Here is a 22,121-nt window from a genome sequence, read left to right on the forward strand (position 1 = left end):
AAAGGGACATTCCACAAACAAGACATAACACTTACAAATATATATGCACCCAACAGAGGAGCACCAAAGTACATGAAGCAACAACACAATAATAGTAGGGGACCTTAACAGCCCACTTACATCAATGGATAGATCATCCAGACAGAAAGTCAACAAGGAAATAGTGGACTTAAATGGAAAACTAGGCAAGATGGACTTTATAGATATATATAGAACACTCCATCCAAAAACAGCAGAATACACATCCTTCTCGAGTGCACATGGCACATCTCAAGGATAGACCATATGCTGGGAAACAAGGCAAGCCTCAATAAATTTAAGAAGATTGAAATCATATCAAGCATCTTTTCTGACCATAATGCTATGAAACTAGAAATCAACTATAAGGAAAATTCTGGGAAAGGGACAAGATGTGGAGACTAAACAACATGCTACCAACCAACCAATGGATCATTGAAGAAATTAAAGGAGAAATCAACAAATATCTGGAGACAAATGAAAATGAAAATACATCATACCTACTCATATGGGACGCAGCAAAAGTGGCCCTAAGAGGGAAATTCATAACAATATAAGCCCACCTCAACAAACGAGAAAAATCTCCAGAACCAGAAAAAGAAGAACAAACAAAGCCCAAAGTCAGCAGAAGGAGGGAAATAATAAAAATTAGAGCAGAAATAAATGAAATTGAAACCAAAAAAAAAAGGTAGAGAGGATCAATGAAATTAATAGCTGGTTCTTTAAGAAGATGAACAAAATTGATAAATCCTTATAAGACTCACTAAGAAAAAAAGAGAGAAGTCTCAAATAAATAAAATTAGAAATGAAAGAGGGGAAATTACAATGGATACAACAGAAATACAAATGATTATAAGAGAATATTATGAAAAACTATATGCCAGGGCTGGCCCGGTGGCACAGTGGTTAAGTTCCACGTTCTGTTTCGGCAGCCCAGGGTTTGCCGGTTTGGATCCCGGGTGCGGACATGGCACGGCTTGGCAAGCCATGCTGTGGCAGGCAGCTCACATATAAAGTAGAGGAAGATGGGCACGGGTGATAGCTCAGGGCCAGCCTCCCTCAGCAAAAAGAGGAAGATTGGCAGCGGGTGTTAGCTCAGGGCTAATCTTCCTCAAAAAAAAAAAAGAAAAGAAAAACTATATGCCAACAAATTGAACAATCTAGAAGAGATGGATAAATTCTTAGACTCATAAACATCCCAAAACTGAATCAAGAAGAAATAGAAATCTGAATAGACCAATCACAGGTAAAGAGATTGAAACAGTAATCAACAACCTCCATAAAAATGAAAGTCCAGGAGAAGATATCTTCTCTGGAGAATTCTACCAAACATTCAAAGAAGATTTAATACCTATCCTCAAACTATTCCAAGAAATTGAGGAGGATGGAACACTTCCTAACACATTCTGTGGGCCAACATCACCCTGATCCCAAAGCCAGACAAGGACAACACAAAGAAGGAAAATTACAGGCCAACATCGATGATGAAAATAGTTGCAAAAATCCTCAACAAAATATTGGCAAACTAAACACAGCAATACATTAAAAAGATCTTACACTGTGTGATCAAGTGGGATTATACCAGGGACACACGGATGGTTCAACATCCACAAGTCAATCAATGTGATACACCATATTAACAAAATGTGGAATAAAAACCACGTGATTATCTCAGTAGATGCAGAGAAAGCTTTTGACAAGATCCAAGATCCACTTACAATACAAACTCTCAATAAAATGGGTATAGAAGGAAAGTACCTCAACATGGTAAAGGCCATATATGACAAACCCACAGCCAACATCATACTCAACGGGGAAAAACTGAAAGCCATCCCTCTGAGAACAGGAACAAGACAAGGGTGCCCACTCTCACCACTCTTATTCAACATAGTACTGGAGGTTTTGGCCAGAGCAATTAGGCAAGAAAAAGAAATAAAAGGAATCCAAATAGGCAATGAAGAAATGAAACTCTTGCTGTTTGCAGACAACATGATTTTATATGTAGAAAACGCTAAAGAATTCATTGGAAAACTATTAGAAATAATCAAGAACTAGAGCAAAGTTGCAGGGTACAAAATCAGCTTACAAAAGTCAGTTGCGTTTCTATACTCTAATAACAAACTTACAGAAAGAGAACTCAAGAATACAATCCCATTTACAATCACAACAAAAAGAATAAAATTTAACCAAGGAGGTGAAAGACCTATACAATGAAAACTATAAGACATTACTGAAATAAATCAATGATGACATGAAGAGATGGAAAGATAGTCCATGCACAAGGATTGGAAGAATAAACATAGTTGAAATGTCCATCCTACCTAAAGCAATCTACAGATACAGTGCAATCCCAGTCAGAATCCCAATAATATTCTTCACGGAAATAGAACAAAGAATCCTAAAATTCATATGGGGCAACAAAAGACCCCAAATAGCTAAAGCAATCCTGAGAAAAAAGAACAAAGCTGGAGATATCACAATCCCCATTCAAAATATACTACAAAGCTATAGTAATCAAAAGAGCATAGTACAGGTACAAAAACAGGCACAGAGATCAGTGGAACAGAACTGAAAGCCCAGAAATAAGGACCAGCCTGGTAGCGCAGCAGTTAAGTTCGCATGTTCCGCTTCTCGGTGGCCCAGGGTTCATCGGTTCAGATCCCAGGTGTGGACATGGCACTGCTTGGCAAAAGCCATGCTGTGGTAGACGTCCCACATATAAAGTAGAGGAAGATGGGCATGGATGTTAGCTCAGGGCCAGTCTTCCTCAGCAAAAAGAGGAGGATTGGCAGTAGTTAGCTCAGGGCTAATCTTCCTCAAAAAAAAAAAAAAAAAGAACTGAAAGCCCAGAAATAAAACCATACATCTTTGGATAGCTAATCTTCGACAAAGGAGCTAAGGGCATACAGTGGAGAAAGGAAGTGTCTTCAATAAATGGTGTTGGGAAAACTAGACAGCCACCTGCAAAAGAATGAAAGACGATTATCTTTTGCATACACAAAAATTTATTCAAAATGGATCAAAGACTTGAAGGTAAGACCTCAAACCATAAAACTCCTAGAAGAAAATATAGGCAGTACACTCTTTGACATTGGCCTTAGAGGGTTCTTTTTCAATACCATGTCTACTCAGACAAGGGAAACAAAAGAAAAAATAAACAAGTTGGACTTCTTCAGACTAAAGAGCTTCTGCAAGGCAAAGGAAACCAGGATCAAAGCAAAAAGACAACCCACCAATTGGGAGAAAATATTTGCAAATCATATATCCGACAAGGGGTTAATCTCCATAATATATAAAGAACTCACACAACTGAACAACAGAAAAACAAAGAACCTGGTCAGAAAATGGGCGGAGGATATGGACAGACATTGTTCCAAAAAAGATATACAAATGGCCAATAGGCACATGAAAAGATGTTCAACATCACTAATCATCAGGGAAATGCAAATCAGAACTACACTAAGCTATCACATTACACCTGTTAGAATGGCTATAATCACCAAGACTAAAAATAACAAATTTTGAAGAGGGTGTGGAATGCAAACTGTTGCAGCCTCTATGGAAAACAGTATGGAGATTTCTCAAAAAATTAAAAACAAAACTACCATATGACCCAGATCTCTCACCACTGGGTATTTACCCAAAGAACTTGAAATCAGCAAGTCAAAGAGATTTATGCAACCCTATGTTCATTGCAGCATTATTCACAATAGCCAAGACGTGGAAGCAACCTGTACCCATTGACTGATGAGTGGCTAAAGATGTGGTATATATCTACAGTGAATACTCCCCAACAATGAAACAAGACAGAATCGTCTCATTTGCAACAATGTGAATGGACCTTGAGGGTATTATGTTAAGTGAAATAAGCCAGACAGAGAAAGACAAACACCAGTATTTCATTCATTCATATGTGGAAGATAAACACACATACAAAGAGAATAGTTTTTAGTAGTCACCAGAGGGAAGGGGTTGGGGGGTGGGCACAGGGGTGAAGGGGTGGACTTATGTGGTGACTGACAAATAATAATGTACAAGTGAAATTATAAACTAATAGTTATAAATATTATGACCTAAATGAAAAGAAAAAAAGCTCTTGTACATTGTAATATGCATCCAAGGCTGAGAAACATTGATCTATAACGTCCACAGCCCTCAATCTGAAAGTGAATTGAAGCCAAGAAGTTAAGTGACTTACTCAGAGGAAGGCTGCTGCTCACTGGGACCAGGACCCCAGATTGCTGGTTTATGGCTTTTTCTGTTGGACCATGCTGCCTTCCTCCAAGTGCGGAAGCAAATGCATTTTGGCTTCATTGTTTCTGCTTTGCATGGTCTCAGTTCCAGCTTCCACAATTATGGAAACTGTTGCTGCCTCTGTGTCCTTCCTTAAACCACATTGCTCCAATATGGTTTTGAATACTTTCGTTTTTGCTGCTCTGTCTAGTCCCATATTTAGAAGTCTGTCTCATCACTGGTCTTCTAAATTTTAAATGTCTTTTAATACATTTAATTCTGCTTTTGAATATGTTTCCAAAAAAATTTCCCCCAAAAGCCTCTTTGTTCTACTCCTTTGTTTGTAGAGTTTCTGCAAACACTGGGTACATTCAATCTGGATGGTGTCTTGTTGCCCTTCCCATTTTTCCTAGGCAGCTTTGCTTTCTTTTCCATCCTGTTTCTCCAATTAACTCTTCAAGTTTTTACCTCTTCATCTTTCTTTAATAATAATTTGCTAACTTTTAGCTTGTTTCAAGTCCTCTTTCAGTTTGCTTAATCCCTTATCTAAATTTGTAGGATGTGTCAGAGAGCAATGTAGAATAATTTTGGTCCTAAGTATTAAGACTATCTGCTTTCTCATGTATTTCAGAATCCATGTGGGTATTTTTTTTTTTTACCAACAACATTTCTTTCAATAACTCTTGGTCCTATTCTTCTCTTTATACCTTTGAGTTTTTTAGTGTGAATACAATTTCTTTTCACCTTTTTATTGATTTTCCCATGACTAGCCATTGTACCTACCTTCCTTCATACTAATTAGCTTTTGAGCTGCCCCTTGGCAAATTGGCTGCTTCTATGAGTATTCTATAAGGCAACCCTTTCAAAACATATTATGATGTGACATAGTTAGCACTCTGCCAATATTTTTGTAACACTAGATAAATTAGTGCATGATTTTATATGAACTTGATTTTCTTTAAACTATTTCAGATCTTTTTTGTTCTGCGTAAGAAAAATAGCCAAGTGACTTTCCTGCACGTCTTCCATCATACCATCATGCCATGGACCTGGTGGTTTGGAGTCAAATTTGCTGCAGGTAGCCGGGGGAGAGTGGGTTCCAGTGTGACAAACAATAACATTTCTGTATGCAATAAACACAAATTCGATCCTTAAAAGTGATTTAAAAGAAACTCCAAACATCAAAGTATCCCTTTGTTCAAACTTCTGACTTTTATTGTTGCTGGAAACACAAATGTAGGACTCTTATCTAGAGTCGTCCCCCGCTCTCCACTCTTTAGATGCGTGTGACTTTTGGGGACAGCCGTCTACACATATCCTTTAGTTGTTCTGTTTGGATTTTATTCTTTTCCCACATAGCTCCATTAAATGTCTTTAAATAAATAAATAATAATAAACAAACAAATAATATGGTGAAAGCCTTGGTTTTGTAGCCATTCCTCGCATGTTTCCAGGAAGTTAGCATGTTTATCTCAAGTTCCATATCTCCTTCGCCTTCAAATTTCCGATGACTGATATACACCCCAGCTCCTGACAGCTCTCTAAAGATGTGTCCAATTGCAGTTGTCCCAACTTCCTTAGGCATCCTGTCATATTAAAGGACGTTTTGATATTATTTTTTAAGTCGAAAGCACAGCAATAAGAGCTGAGGTATTTCCAGAAATGTGATTTGGCATTGGCTTCCATTCCTAGAAAGAAACTGTCCGGTTTAAACTGTTCTTTCAAAAACTTGAGCACAGCTGACCTCTATCCAGTATTTAATTTTTTGTTTGTCTATGGTACAGCTCTCTGGGATAATAGCACTCCAGCTTTCCTTTTGAATAGAATGAAAATATTCCCATGGCAGGTTTTCATACTAATTACGCAATCCTTCTTCCAGAGATGTGGAGAATTATGATAGTTACTCAGGTGATTCCTTTATTTTTTCCAGACCAAAGGAGTCAAATATGATGGCACTGATTGTAATTCATTCGGAGATGTTTGCTTTTCAGAACTGTTATCATAAAGAAGAAAGCAAGCTTAGAAAATGCTTTATTAGAAAAGTTTTCCAGAGAAGATATGAAAACATTACTAATTAAAACATGATTGTTCTGTGAACAAACATTAATATAACTTATCAGAAAATAACCATAATTAGAGAAAAGAAGCAAGTTAATTTTATTTGATAGCTTTTATGATCACTGACCCTTATGAAACACTAGTGCTTTGTTTAATTCCTGTCCATAGGATCCTCGTTTTAGGACATTTAAATGGTGAAAATTTCTAAATGGAAAACAGATAGTCTTCTACCAAAAAGTGGGAGAGGTGTCTTGGTGAGAAAGGCCCTGATGTAGTTTATTATCAAGGGTAAAATAGATTTCCTGTGTGCGTATCATCGTGAGACTCAAATGGACTTGAGATGTATTTGGCTTACCCTCCTGTTAAGCAGCTAGACTCCTGAACTATCAGAAATAGACAACTGTTCTATTTTTAATTTACCCCGGAAAAGGTGTTCTCACACCACTCTAGCTTATTTATTAAAGTTTCATGGGGAAAGAAGGCTAATCCAAATGTAAATAATAAAAGCTGGGAGGTTGTTAATAAGCTTCACTAATTGTTTCTTCTGACTTGAAATTTGTGGTAATTAAAGGCTTAGCTGAAATCTGATTTCCTCTGTTCAGAAAGAGAGTGTTCCTGGACACAGTCCAGTGTAAATGAGGCATTGGGAGGATATTTAAACTACTTAAAAATAGTTGGTTTAAGCAGGTTATTTTAAGGGAGTGGTTTAGTAGTGATAGTATCTAGAAGTATCTGGAATTGGTGCAATTATGAATCACTATTAAAAAGTAATTAGTTTCTATGACGCAACAATTTTTGTTTTGCTTTAAACTTTCTGTAATTCATAGTGTTTATGAATTTGGCCCTTCTTCTAACATAATTAGTCCAAATTTGTGAGTTTTTGCCTTATTTCTGGAATTAAAGAATACTGGAATAGGGACCAGCCCGGTGGTGTAGTGGTTAAGTTTGCATACTCTGCTTTGGTGTCCCAGGGTTCACCAGTTTGGATCCCCGGCACAGACCTACACATTGCTCCTCAGGCCATGCTGTGGAGGCATCCCACGTACAATTAGAGGAAGATTGGCTGAGATGTTAGCTCAGGGACAATCTTCTCAAGCAAAAAGGGGAGGATTGGTAGCAGATGTATAGCTCAGGGCCAATCTTCCTCACCAAAAAAAAAAAAAAAATACTGGAATAAAGAAAATAGAACATTTTGGAGAAAAATGTAAATTCGAGGTCAACATTACTAAGTGGAATCAGGCTATACTTAAAAGTGCGGATTCTTACAGATTGAAAGAGATGCTAGGGAAGAGTTTTGTTTTTTCCCCCACCATCAACTAATCACCTCCTTACCCTTTCCACTGTATTACTGGTCCAGCTAAAGACAACTGAAATGATCATTGGTTACATTCCCCCAGGGTTCTTTGCTTCTATTCTAAATTGAACATGAATCAATAGGAGAGGTGGTGAAATTAGAAAATGAAAACCAAGATAGGAAGACACAATTGATAATAATCAAATGGAAGCAGCAATCAAAGATGGTTCAACAATTAAGAAATGTTTATTTTGGAAAAACAGTAATTAATTGAAGCAAACTTAGCATAGCTTACTAGTGAAAGCTAGTGGGTTTACTGCCAAAGTTTTGTGGCACTAAAAATATTTATTGAAAGTTATCAAGAGTGGAAAAAGTGAATTTGTTTCCACACAATGACATATGCAAAAATATTCTTAGTGGCTTTATTCATAATAACCAAAATTGGAAACAGTCCAAATAGCTTTGAATAGGAGTATGGATAAATAAATTGTGATACATTCATATAGTGTAATACTGTGCAGCAATAAAAAGGCAGACTACTAATACATACACCAACGTGGATGGATCTTAACAACATTGTTGACTGAAAGAAAGTCGGCACGAAAGAGTACATCTGGTATAATTCTGTTTATATCACGTTTAATGACAGCCAAAACTAATAGCTGATGATAGAAGTCAGAATAAAGTTTACGCTGGGAGGGGTATTTTCTTGGAAGGGGGACGTAGGAACCTCACGTGCTGTTGGAAATGTTCTATTTCTTGAATTTGGTGATGGTCACATGGGTGTATTCATATGTAAAAAAATCATCAAGTTGTACACTTAAGGTTAATGTGCTATGTGTACTTTATATATGTTAACCCTCACTAAAAAATGAATTTGATTACTATTCTTTAGCAATATGTCGAGTTTAAAAAGATCAACTTAGTTTAAGTAAACCCAAATCATAAGACCATCTTAAGGGTAAGTTAGAATAAAGACTTGCTAATCTATTTTCTAAGATTTGTATCTTATATTTTACTAAATGATTGTATTATTCAGCTCCCTCTGCTTATCAAGATGGTATTTCATATATGTTTTTCTTCCTACTAATTAAAGTAGTTATTATAATAAAACAGTTCAGACAAAAATGTGTTTCATTTTAAGAAGCAATGCCCCCATTTTATAATAATTTTATTTTCCAGGTGGTTTGGGAACATTCCATGCCTTTCTAAATACAGCTGTACATGTAGTCATGTATTCTTACTATGGACTGTGTGCATTGGGACCAGCTTACCAGCAGTATTTGTGGTGGAAAAAATATTTGACATCATTACAGCTTGTGAGTAATTAATTTTCTTTAAAACCAGATGTGTAACTAAACTGGAGTCACTTATCTTCCCTATGAATTAGAATATCAAAGTTTACAAAACAATTAGACATAGAAAGTGTCTGGCCCCTATATGGCATCCCGTCTTTATCCTTTCCATGTTATTTAAACTTTTGTCAGGAACTTTGTTGAAAACAAAGCATATTTGGCAGCCAAGAGGCTCAGACAGTTGAACTAGCATGTGTATCTTTATACTATTTTATGCATTTATATAAAATAAATATATTTATGGTCAAAATAATCTCAAAGTTACTGAACCTCAATAGGCATAATATTAAATTAGAAGTTAGAAATTCCCTGTTCTAGATCTAAATGACCTTGAGGGAATTATGAGCCTTCTTGTGTGCCTGCCTCTCTAGTCCTAATGTTTGTCAGCCTTTTTTCCCTCCAACTAGTAAAAGTACTATGAGGATTAATGGTGTAGAGTGATGGTATTATATATATAGCAACAGAATTGACAACACCCTAAATAACCAACCATAAGGAAATGGTGAAATAAATTATTTTAATTCCTACTTTGGAATATTACAAAGTCATAAAAATTATTTGCAGTTGCTTTCTAAGTATTTTTTCTGATTGTAAAGTGTATGTGCTCATTGCAGAGAAATTAGAACATCTAATTAAGTAAAGAGAAAGAAAAATAAGCATAATTCCACCACCCAGGAATAATCAGAGCTGATATTTCATTTTATTCTCATCTAGGTTTTCTCCTGTATGCATATATGTGCATACTTTTTGCATGATTTGTATTATACTGCATATACAATTTTGCATTAGGCTCTTTTTCACTTAAGATGCTCTTGACTATTGTAAAAACTTTTTAAAATTTTTAAATTTAAAAAATTTTTTTAAAGATTTTATTTTTTCCTTTTTCTCCCCAAAGCCCCCCAGTACATAGTTGTATATCTTTAGTTGAGGGTTCTTCTAGTTGTGGCATGTGGGATGCTGTCTCAGCATGGCCTGATGAGCGGTGCCATGTCCGCGCCCAGGATCCCAACCGGTGAAACCCTGGGCCGCTGAAATGGAGCCCGCGAACTTAACCACTAGGCCTTGGGGCTGGCCCCTAAAAACTTTTTAATAGTGTGGAAAAATAACAAAAGAACAGACATTTGTACATTATTATTATACACATTATTTTGTATTATTATACGCAAATGCACTTGTAAAGAATGTTGAGGATGTTGTTAAGGCTTTCTAAGGTTTCATTTCCTTATCTGCAAAGTGAGAGCAATAATTGTAGCTACTGCAGAAATGTCATAAAAGTTCGAGATAATGCAAGTTGATGATAATAAAAGAAACTGTGTGAAAATCTTAACTATGACTATAACTGGATGGATTGTAATTATTATTTTTTATTATTTATAGATTTTACCTTTCTAAAGTTTCCACAGAATATATGTTGTCTTTTTTTTTTTCTTTTGTTGGGGAAGATCTGCCCTGAGGTAACATCTGTTGCCAATCTTCCTCTGGTGTTTTTAGCTTGAGGTGGATGAGCCCTGAGCTAACATCTGTGCCAGTCTTCCTCCATTTTTTGTATGTGGGTTGCCGCCACAGTTTGGCTGGTAGGGGTATAGGTCCGTACCTGGTATCTGAATGTGTGCATCCAGGCCACCAAAGTGGAGCGTATGGGACTTTAACTACTCAGCCATCCGGCTGGCCCTGAATACCTGTTACCTTTTAATCAGGAGAAAAAAAGATATCCATAAAATCTGGACATTAGCCCAGAAAGTAGCCCTCTTAAGACTGTGTAGAACGTTCTGGAACACAGAGCTCCTAGGCATCACTAGGAGGGTCACCAATGCTGTCTTACTCCTTGCAGATTCTCTGCTGCTGTTGGCAGATAGGACATATTTTTATCTATGACAGTGGAGAGGACAAGTGGCAGATAGGACTCAGCAATGCTTTGGCTCCTACAGAATTAGCAGGGCTCTAATTAGAATGTTTTTGTTTCCCCAGAATTGAAATACCTGGCCTAACAACAGGACAGAATATTTGAAATCAAAACTGTCCTAGAAAATTGGACTATAATGTAGTGGTCCTGTTTGCATTTCATCCGTCAAGGACTCAGGTCAGAGACTTTCAGAGAAGAGCTGCTCTGATGGTTCTCTCAGTAGGGGAGGGCTGCAGCACTGTGCAGTCCAGGGACGTGTACATAGCGCCTCCTGCAGTTGTGCAGTTTGGTGGGACTGAAGAGTGGTTCCAAATTCCCATCTGGGTCTTAACACTATTCCACTCACTATCACTCCCATGGAGGCTAGATTGAAAGATAAAATTCCCTACCCAACAGTAGCCTAGCTACGATTAGAGAGTGTTTAAACGTAATCGGGCAAAGAATGCATTAAATAATTGCTCCATTGTGGCTCTTATTTCTGAACAATATTTTTCATTCTTTCATCTGTTAGGTCCAGTTCCTTATTGTCACCATCCACATAAGCCAGTTCTTTTTCATGGAGGATTGCAAGTACCAGTTTCCGGTCTTTCTGTACATCATTATGAGTTATGGATGCATCTTTCTGCTGCTCTTTCTCCATTTTTGGTACCGTGCTTACACCAAAGGTCAGAGGCTGCCCAAAACTATGAAAAATGGAATCTGCAAAGACAAAGATCATTGAAATTCAAGTGCAACATGAATCTATGAACGAGACTGCTATGTTGTCTTCCTTGACAATCAAGAGATATTTCCACGTGTAGTGCATTTTGTATATTTTTCAAAACCAAGAGCTTGTATTTTTATGATAAGTTATTAAGGTTTCTGATATTTGACAGCCCAAAGCTCCCAGATAACAGTCTTCTGATAATTAGAGCCTAAAGCAGTCAGTTTTCAGCTGCTTTTAAACCTAACCTAAAGGTTTCGTTTAGTACATTTGATTACAATGAAAGAAGGATGTGAAACAGTACAGTACTTTTCAAAGAAGTCCGGTATAGATGAAAAATGTCCTTAGATATTTTGAGCTTGGACAGAGATCCATGCCGTATGATAAATCCCTTCTGCCACGTCTTGGACCCTCTCATGTGGGATCTGGTTCTGTTGCTTGTTGACTATATTCAGAAGACACTATATTCACTCTCGAGTGAAGTTCCCACGGTGAAGAGCTAACACAGCTGAATGTCAAGTGAATTTTTGACAAGTTGTCATTTAAAATCACTAACAATAATTTTTAATGGATCCCTTGAATAACCACCAGTCTTGCTGGTAAGACTTCCTCACGACACTTTTGTTGTATAAACTGTTTGAAAGCAGCAGTCCTTTCAGTTAGTACATCAATGCACTTGACACTAAGGTTAAATTAATATTTTGAAAAAAGGTGGTTTGTTCTTATGGCTTAACGAACACTTTGCTGTTACTGTTTTGCAGTTAACTTCGTATATTTCTGGGATGAGGTAAATTTGTCAATGGAAAAAGTACTCTGTGGTTCAGTGGGAAAAATTTGTTGTCTGTTGTATTATAATGTCACCTTCTTATATTGTCACGGTTTAAAGGCTTAATTCTGTTAAGGATATATTGGGTGGAGGTGTAAATGTTCACATTATGAACACACTGCAGATACCCTTCAGTCGTGAATGATTTTAGACCACCCGCCATACACCGTTCCCAAAGATGGGTTCGAGTCGCTTGTGAAGCAACTGGGGAGGCAAATGGTGACACAGAGATTACCCAGGAAGATTTGGTTATATAAGGGTCTCTCTCAGTAAAGAGAGAGACAGACTGACTACATCATAGTTATTGTTATAGGTATACTGCATGAAGAAATATTTTCCAGAATTATGAATTAATTAACAGCCTGGATTTCTTTTTTTCAGTTATAAGTTATATTATAATGAAGAACTAAAATTCATTTTTCATAGATTTCATTTCTTTAAATTGCTACTTTCTAAAATTCTCTTTTTCTCACACTTTCTTGTTGGAGAACCCAAACTACTGGTCAATAGAATTTTATCCAATAAACAGCAATATTTGGACATACTGAATTTTTCCTCAGTGCTTTTTTTTCTTGTTATATTTGTTCTCGATTTTGAAGAACTGCTTATGTTTGTATGACTGTAAACCGTTAGTACTTACGGGCTCCAGTCGTTGGATAACACACAGTGATGTTATTGTACAACAAAGCCTGAGTTTTTACTCACTGTCAACTCCTGTGGTTCTGTGTCCCCTAATCTGTTGTCTGGACTATGGCCTTTCCTCTTCGCACTTACCAGATTCATAAGGCTATTTGCCTTTAAGTGACCTTTAGTGATTTTGCTTGCTTACAATATGAGAAGATGAGAATTGATAAATGGGGAGACTTGCACATTTTTTTAAAAATTAACAACAGGAGAGCAGAGCTAAAAAGAAACAGCAGCTGTAATTTACGTCTCTGGGAGTCTCAGGGTGCCTTAAGTGTTGTCCTGTTTTAGCTCTTCAAATCCAACCTGTACTAAAGTGAGAAGTTGTGGTAAGTGCTGTTATACATACACACAATTCCCAAAGACCCCAGTAGGGTAAAGACAAAAGGAAACAAAAATAAAAGAAAATAAAACAAAAGAGTTTGATTCCTTTTCTTGCATACTTCCTGGCCTGCCTTGTACAACCTCTCCCAACCTCCGTGTAGTCTTTAAAATGTTTGAGTTGCCTATGAGCTAACAGCAACATGTTATATAATTCTAAATTATAGGAATGGAAGTGGAGAGCTAGAATGTTACATGAAAAGAAATCATAACTAGCAGAAGCATCCTCCATATAAACATCAGTAGATCAAAATGAGTATCACTGGGTGTAGGGTTTGAATTGGCAGTGTTTTATTAAAGGGCTCTGTGGATCACGTAGAGTTTCTGTTGGGGTTTCATCCCTCTCTTCAGGACTTCATTGCCTTTGGGTTTGCTTACCTAACAAAGAGTCCAGTTACAAAATCTGGTTTATGGCATAAAACTATGAATCCTTGAGAACCTATATCTATATTATAAATAAATACAAATACAAAAGTTTAAATATCGATGGGAACGTTGCCATTTTACAGTCTTGACTGAATAGAATTCTTAACTGAGTGGACTAAATTGTTATATAAATTATAAAATTACGAAGTTACGTTTCCTCAATTATCCTTTATTTCTGTTAAATTTTTTAAAGATTGTGGAAAACTCCATGGATATTGTCCAAGTTTGAGTTTTGTGTTTATGTGTGTGAGTGTGTGTGTGTCTATTATAATAAATTTCTGGTATTACATGTATATGTGTGTGTATCTTTTATTTTGGAATCTAACTGCATGTTTGCTGTGTGGACGGGTGGTTTTTAACCCAAATACTCATTGAACCAAAGCATTTTACACACGCATTGTGTACTTGCTATGTTCAGAGGCCTGTGTGGACATTAGAATGATACAAAGATGCCTGCGACATAGTTGGGACCTCCTGGAGCTCACAGACTGGCAGAGGAAATTATGTTACGGGGCACAACGTGATAGGTGCCATGGGAGCAAAAATCCTGCCACTTAGCAAGCAGGGAAGTCTCTCTGAAGGAATTTACATTTGAGTTGTATGTTTAAGCCTTGCAGAATTTCAGAGTGGTGGTGGGTTAGTGTGCAAGAGTAAGTGGGTAAGTGAAAAAAAATAATAAATCAAGAGCCAAGGGAAGAAAAATATTAGGAAAGTTTAGGGAATGGCTCATAGACCAAATTAGACTGAGGCTTCCTGTAAGAGATACAGAGAGATGAGGCCAGAAAGGAACGAGGGCTCTGACCTTGGGGACAAACTGCCGCAGCATCTGAGCTTGATTCTTCAAGCAAATGGGAGCATTTAAAGGTTTTTGAGAGAAGAGAGGCATGACCAAAGTGGTACCTTGAGAACAGTCATCTGGTGGGCTGGGGTGGAGGCATGAGACACTAAAGGCAGAGATAGTTTATTGAAGAGTGAGGTGAAGAGAGCCAGAGTGTATGCCTGGAGAGAAAGAGGCTGATGTGAGAGAGCTTATGATGGGAGAGTCGAATCCGGCAAGTGATCCACCAAGGACGGGCTGTGGTGCAGGGTTCAGAGAAGCAGTGTGGTGGTGTGAAAAGTAGGCTGACTCTGAAGCTGTGAGGCATGGATGTTAGATACCAAATGACCTTGAACAAGCCAGTTATCACTTCTCAACTTCTGTTTCTTCACCTATAAAATGAGAATACTAGTACAAGTTCTCCTTGATACATTGTTGTGTGGCTTAAATGAAATAATGTGTTTAAAAGCCCCTTGTAGTAACTGGTAAAAATATGAAATATATGCACAGAGAATACAGACTCAGCAGATTTGAGTGGGTAGGAAAATAAGGTGAGTCCCTAGCCCAAGAGAGAGCAGGGGTTATCGTTCTCTCCACTTCAGTGGAGCGAGGTGTGTGTTAATTGGGGAGGGGATGGGGATAAAAGTTTCTCTAGATGTTTCCAGAAGATGCAACTACAATGGAACAGGCTCACAACACATCCTGTTATACCAGGCTGCCCCAGAGAGAAGACCAGAGGGCTCTTATTTTATGTACTTTTATGCTAGCCGGGTGTGGTTATTGGCTTTTATTGATAGCTGGTATCAGGTCAGGCTGTATAAGCACTTGTAACCCAACAATCCTTACAAACTACAATACTCTTAACATTTTAAGGAGCATTTATGCCTATCTTCAAACTGCAGCATTAAGAAAATATTGCTCTACCTTGTACTTATTCTAGGGCTCACAGGATTCAATCAATTTAGGGGACAATTTGGTTACTAAAGGGAGAAAGCTTGGTCCAAAGAGTGTTGGTTTAAATTGCCCAGGCTACACAAGGGGACATCCTGGGCTTAGTGCTTAGAACTTCAATAGGAATGATGTAAGCATCTGACTATCTGAACGTGAAAGCTGTGAGCTCAGAGCTGCTGTCTTCTGTCTTAAAAACTGAACGAGTCCTCGTCAGTGTATCTTCTGCCTGCCTTGTGTTATCTTGTCCATGAATCTGTTCCTTTCTTTTTTATTCTTGTGCCCAAATAGTTTTGCCTAGATTATAGAACTATCATTGGTCTCTTCATATTTTTACCCAATATAAAACTCTTTTATCCTACTATGCTGTTACAGAGGGAAGCTTGGTGTAGTGGTTGAGAGCAGACTCTGGAACTGGTCTGCCTGGTCAAATTCTGGCTCTGTCACTCACTAGCCATGTGATCTGGACAACCTCTCTGTGTCTTAGCGACCCCCTGAAATTGGGAACAAGGATACTATTTCCCTCATTAGTTTAGTGTGGGGCTGAGATGGGTTACTACAGGGAAAACTTTTAGAGCAGTGCCTTGCTTCCAGCTGTTTAGGTCAAAAACCTTGGGGTCTTCCTCTCTCCTCTTTCTCTCTCACTCAACATCAAAGGCTTCACCTCAAAGTATAACCAGAACCCGACCACTTCTGGGCCTTCCTTGTGTCTGCCTGGATTTCTGGAATAGCTTCCTATCAAACTCACTGCTTCTGCCTTCACCTCCCTACAATGCATTGTCTACATCACACCCAAAGTCACCACTTAACATAAATTAGATTCTGTCACTCTTTTACTCAAAACCTGCCAGTGGCTTCTGATTTCACTTAGAACAAAAGCCAAAGTTTTTACAGTGGTCTACAAGGCCTTCCATGATCTGTCTCCCACCTGCCATTGCCGCTCTAGCCTCATCCCCTATGCCTCGCCACTTGGCTCCCTCTGCCCTAGCCACACTGGCCTTGTGTTCACTGGACCATACTAAGCACATTCCCATCTTAGCTTTCGCCTCTACTGGAGGGGTTCTTCCCCAAGTAGCTACTTGGCCAAAGGCTTCACTTCCCTCTAGTCTTTGCCCAAATCTCACTTTCTCAACGAGGCTGGCCTTGCCTACTCTGCCCATTACTGCAAACTGCACTTGATCTCTCTTTCCCTTGCTCGTTCTTTCTTCCATACATCACTTGTTACCTTCTGACATGATGCAATGTGTACTTACTTATTATTTATATTGTTTATTGCTGTCTGCCTCATTAGAAAGTAACCTCTTCAAGGGGAGACATTTTTGTCTGTTTTGTTGACTGCAAGTGCTTAGAACAATGGCTGGCATTTTACAGGAGTCCAATAAACATGTATTGAATGAATGAATGAATGAAGCATCAATTAAATGTTTGCTATTGTTACAGGTTCTCCTCCTCTGCTCATTCTTTTATTGGCTTATTCATTCATTCAACACAATTTATTAAACACCTACTGTATACCAGGTACTGTGTTAGACACTGAGCATAAAAACAAGTCAAATAAGAGCAATCCCTTGGGGCTGGCCCAGTGGCATAGTGGTTAAGTTCATGCACTCCACTTCAGTGGCCTGGGGTTCGCAGGTTCAGATCCCAGGCACAGACCTAGCACTGCTCATCAAGCCACGCTGTGGTGACGTCCTAGATAAAATAGAGGAAGATTGGCAAAAGATGTTAGTTTAGGGCCAGTCTCCCTCACACACACACACACACACACACACACACAAAACAGCAATCCCCACAGAGAGTTACACTCGGATGGAGGGAGACAAACATGGAACAACTCAAGTGTTCCAGCTGTTAAAATGGTGGTTTTTCATCTGTACACTGAAGGGACACAAAGGAGAAGTAGTGAGTTCTACCGGGGCTGGAGGTAGGACTTCAGAAAAGGGCTTGAAAGAAGAGGTAATATCAGCTGCCTCAGGAAAGACAAGGGGCTGTTTGTCAGACAGAAAGTGAGGAGGAGCGTATGTCCCAAAGAAAACTCCAGGCCAGAAAAGGAAGGAAAAACCTGCCGTGAGCTTGAGGGAAACATGTGAGGTGAACCCAGTGTTTCAGTTTTGAAAGTGCAGGACTAAGACGAGGATTGATCGGGACATGAGAAGGGGGAGCAGAGGGTGAGTTGTTCGGGGACATGTTGGGTTTGACGGACATCCCTCCATCAAATCTCCTCTCCTCAGGCAGGAGTGTGATGACTATTCTTTCGAAGAGCTGGGTTGAGACGAGAAGGTAAAAGGTGGTGGTAAAGAGGAACGTGGAATTGAGGAAAAAATTGTTTTAAAGTAGAGGAAGTATGAGCATGTTTATTTATTCTGAGGATGGCTTGAGGAGAAGATTGAAAAAGTTGCATAAACACAATGGGGAATGGATATGGCCAGGGACAGAGACAGATCTCAAATATATTCCAGCCTCTGGCAAGGCCCTGCTGAGGCTGGAGACCATGCATTTGTCGTGGTCCCAATTTGTATAATTGTGTTAGCCCATAATCGTGTGGGCATGGAGAAGGCTTACATTGACCAAGGTGGGGATTTGCAAGGAAGGTGCAAGAGGACAAGGAAGGGAGGATGTTGAGAATGCCAGCAACAGAGGATGAAGTGATGCATTACGGGAGCTGAGAGTAAGACTCTTGAAGGACAGTGGTGCTTGCTAAGCTCCTTATATGTCTCGTGCAGTAAAATCTTCACCATATCCCTATAAGATAGGTACAATGAGGGAGATACAGATAAGGAAATTGATGTTTATAGCATTTAAGTAAATTGCTCAAGATCAGGAAGCTACTAAGTGATAGAGCTGGGTGTCAAACCAAATCTGTTTTATTTCAAAGCTCTTACTCTACCAGGAAGGGTTGATGAGATAAGGGAGTGAACTGATTTGTAAGTTCAACTAGGAATGACAAAAACCCAACATAACAGTTACTCAAACAAGACAAAAGTTCTTTCACATATAAGGTATGCGGTCAGAGCTGGGTTGGTTGCACTACAGTATCAGAGACCCAGGAACTTTCTATCTTGTGACTCTGCCGCACGTGGCTTACATTCCCATAGTTACCTAGTGATCCAAAATAGATGTTGGAACACCAGCCATTACATACACATTTCAGCCAGCATGAAGGAGGAAGAGGATAAGAGAAGGGCCTGATCTATCCATTTAAGGACACACAACAAAAGTGATATATCATTGGCCAGAATTTAGCCATATGGGTCACGTGTAGCAGAAGGAAATCTGGGAAGTGTAGTCTTCATCCTAGGTGATTCTGTATCAAGCTAAAATCAGGGATTCTATGACTATGGAAGAAGGAGGTGAATGGGGATAACGAGGAGTGGTAGGCTGTGGTCAGACATTCAAAGTGTGGAGGTAGCACTGTATGGCTCTGGAAGTGAGTGGCTAATGTGGAAAGTGTATGATGGTTATTGGAGTTGAACAGATTGAGGAAATGTGAGGCATGGTGTTAGATGGGTTGTCCACTTGAATGGTGAAGAGCTTCAAGGTGATAAAGAGTCTTGGAATGAAGACTAGCCAGATGACAAAGTGCTCTGAATAGGGGTATGTGTCCAAGAAGACAATAGGTAACAATAATGAGAAAAACAAAATAACACAAGCCTCAAACCCTGGGATTGTGCATGAATGGGGTTCTTTTTTTAAAATAAACTTTATTTTAGAATAGTTTTAGATTTACAGAAAAATTATGAAGTTGGTGTAAACAATTCCCATATATACATACTCACTTTCCCCTATTACTAACATCTTACGTAAGTGTGGTACATTTGTTACAATTAATGAGCCAGTGTTGTTACATTATTATTAAAGTCCATACTTTATTCAGATTTCCTTAGTTTTTACCTAATATCCTTTTCCTGTTCCAAGATCCCCTCCAGAATACCATACTACATTTAGTTGTCGTGTCTCCTCAGGTTCTTCTTGGCTGTACAGTTTCTCAGACTTTCCTTGTTTTTGATAACCTTGAGAGTTTTGAGGGTTACAGGTCAGGAATTTTGTAGAATGCCCCTCAATGAGAATTTGCCTGGTGCTTTTCTCATGGTTAGACGGGGGTTGTTCGTTTTTAGGAGGAAGACAATAGATCATTCTTAATGCATCACATCAAGGGTACATACTATCAATATGACTTTTTGCTGTTGATATTAACCTTGATCACTTGGTTGAGGTAGTGTTACTCTTTCTTTTTCCTCTTATACTTTGTTCTTTGGAAGGGAGAGACTATGCACAGTCACACTTAAGGATACCCCCTTGAGGGCAGTGTCTACATAAATTATTTGGAATTCTTCTGCATGCATAAATTGCCTATTCTCTCTAATTTATTTATTTTAGTATGGACTCATTAATAACTATTTTATACTTTAGGTTATAATCCAATACTACTTGATTTATTTTGTTGCTCAAATTCTTTCAGTTTTGGCCATTGGGGCCTCTTCCAGGTGGCTCCTGTGTCACTTTGACATATGCCTACTTCCTTACTTTCTGTCACTACAAGATGCTCCAGGCCCATCTTGCATATTTCCTTCCCCAATGGTAGAATCAGTGAATTCTCCAACGGGCCCTGGTTACTTTGACTCGAGAATGGTATCAGAAACTAAGAGCTGCACTAGATGTGCTCATTGCTACTGGGATGTCATTGCTTCTAGGTGCTCTCAGCTGACAGAGCAAGAAAGTATATGTGTATATACTCACCAGTGTATATACACGTATTTAGAAATATTTCTGTATATAACCATCTGTATCTATATTAAGATAGCATGAGTTCATATATAATCTCCAATTCTAATCCATTACCATATGGATCATTCTAGCCTTTGGCCCTTGTTTGTCTGTAACTCTAACAGTGAGAAACCTGGCTCCCAACGTCTGCCATCTGTTTAAAGTTCAATTCTAGGATACATGTGTAGTGGTTTTAGAATTGTTAACCCATACCCTGCTTTATCGACTAGAGTTCCTGTTGCCTTTCATTTACGGACGCCACTTATTTCCAGAATTACTTAGGTCAGCACCTAATCCTCATCCTCTTCAGTGAGATTGTCTCATATATTTGTAATATAGTAGATCTTTTGTCATTCTACATTCCATTCTGGGAGCCTCTTACCTTCAAAATGATTTTTAAAATTTTTGCGTCCTTTAAGGTTGACTCTTTGTGCTATAAAGCTCTTTGAGTTTTGACAAACGCATGGGGTCATACATCCATCATTACAGTATCATACAACACAGTTTCATTGCCCTAAAAAATCCTCTGTGCTTCACCAGTTCAACCCTTCCCAACCCTGAACCCCTGGCATCCACTGATCTTTTTACTATCTCCGTAGTTGTGCCTTTTCCAGGATGTCATATAAATGGAATCATACAGTATGTAGCCTTTCTGGTTAGATAGTTTCACTTAGAAGTATGCATCTAAGATTCCTCCATGTCTTTGTGTGGCTCGAAAGCTCATTCCTTTTTATTGCTCTGTAACGATACATTGTCTGATGTACCTCAGTTCTTCATCCTTTCACCTATTGAAGGACATCTTGGCTGCTTCTATCTTGGGAACATTACAAAGAAGCTGCTATAAACATTCTCATGCTGGTTTTTGTGTGGACATAGGTTTTCAAATTAGGTGGGTAAATACATTGGAGCACAATTGCTGGATTAGTAAGACTATGTTTAGCTTTGTAACAAAACTGCCAAAATGTCTTCCAAAGTGGCTGTACCATTTTGCATTTCCAGCAGCAATGAATGAGAGTTCCTGTTGCTTCATAGTCTCACCAAAATTTCATATTTTCAGATTTTAGATTTGGAAGTTTGCGTTTTCTTCATGACAAATGATGTTTCATGTAACTGAGTGCTTTCTATTCCTCACATGGGGTGCGTTTTACTTTCTGATCTTTGCAAATTTCCACACATTCTCCAGTCTTTGTTCAAGTGCTTTCCCCTCCATGAAATCTTTACAGATCTCAGGAGCCCTTAGCAACACTTTCCTCTTTTGAATTTCTATTGTACTGTAATGGAGTTACATCATATCCGTATCTAACTTACTCCAATTAAACTAAAGACCCAAAACCTTTCCCAAGATTATGAAATCCAGAAGGCCCTGAACCTAAAGTTTGTCAGTTTGCAGCACACTTATTTGGTGGCCAAATCTGACTTGGGCGCTGAAAGGCTATTTATCTTTTTATTCATCCACAAAGGGTGACTATTCATATATTTCACTGCAGAAAGACGACTGCATTTGATTACGGGGTGCTGCCCAAAGCCCTGCTGTGATGTTGAAGAATATCTACTAGATGTACAACATATTCCCCTGAGAAGCATCCTAGATTACACTTAGTAATCCTCAGGGGAGTGGAAGTATTTTAATTTTCTAGGGACAGATAGGGAATGGACCTGAAAAGGCTGAGAGATGCATTTGGCTCCTGAGAGCAGAGGAAATCTTCACCTT

General features: G+C 38.5%; 1 protein-coding gene across 1 annotated transcript in view; it reads left to right on the forward strand.

Annotated features, from left to right (window-relative positions):
• Window positions 1-14,174, forward strand: part of ELOVL7 (ELOVL fatty acid elongase 7) — a 79,486-nt gene extending 65,312 nt beyond the window's left edge. Inside the window, exons 6-8 of the mRNA XM_046671581.1 lie at window positions 5,224-5,329; window positions 8,786-8,922; window positions 11,373-14,174. Of these exons, the coding sequence (XP_046527537.1) occupies window positions 5,224-5,329; window positions 8,786-8,922; window positions 11,373-11,582 (453 nt within the window). The 3' untranslated portion in view covers window positions 11,583-14,174. The remainder of the gene's footprint in view (window positions 1-5,223; window positions 5,330-8,785; window positions 8,923-11,372) is intronic.
• Window positions 14,175-22,121: the final 7,947 nt, after the last annotated feature.

Source organism: Equus quagga, chromosome 9, assembly GCF_021613505.1.
Source record: "Equus quagga isolate Etosha38 chromosome 9, UCLA_HA_Equagga_1.0, whole genome shotgun sequence".
Lineage (NCBI taxonomy): Eukaryota > Metazoa > Chordata > Mammalia > Perissodactyla > Equidae > Equus > Equus quagga.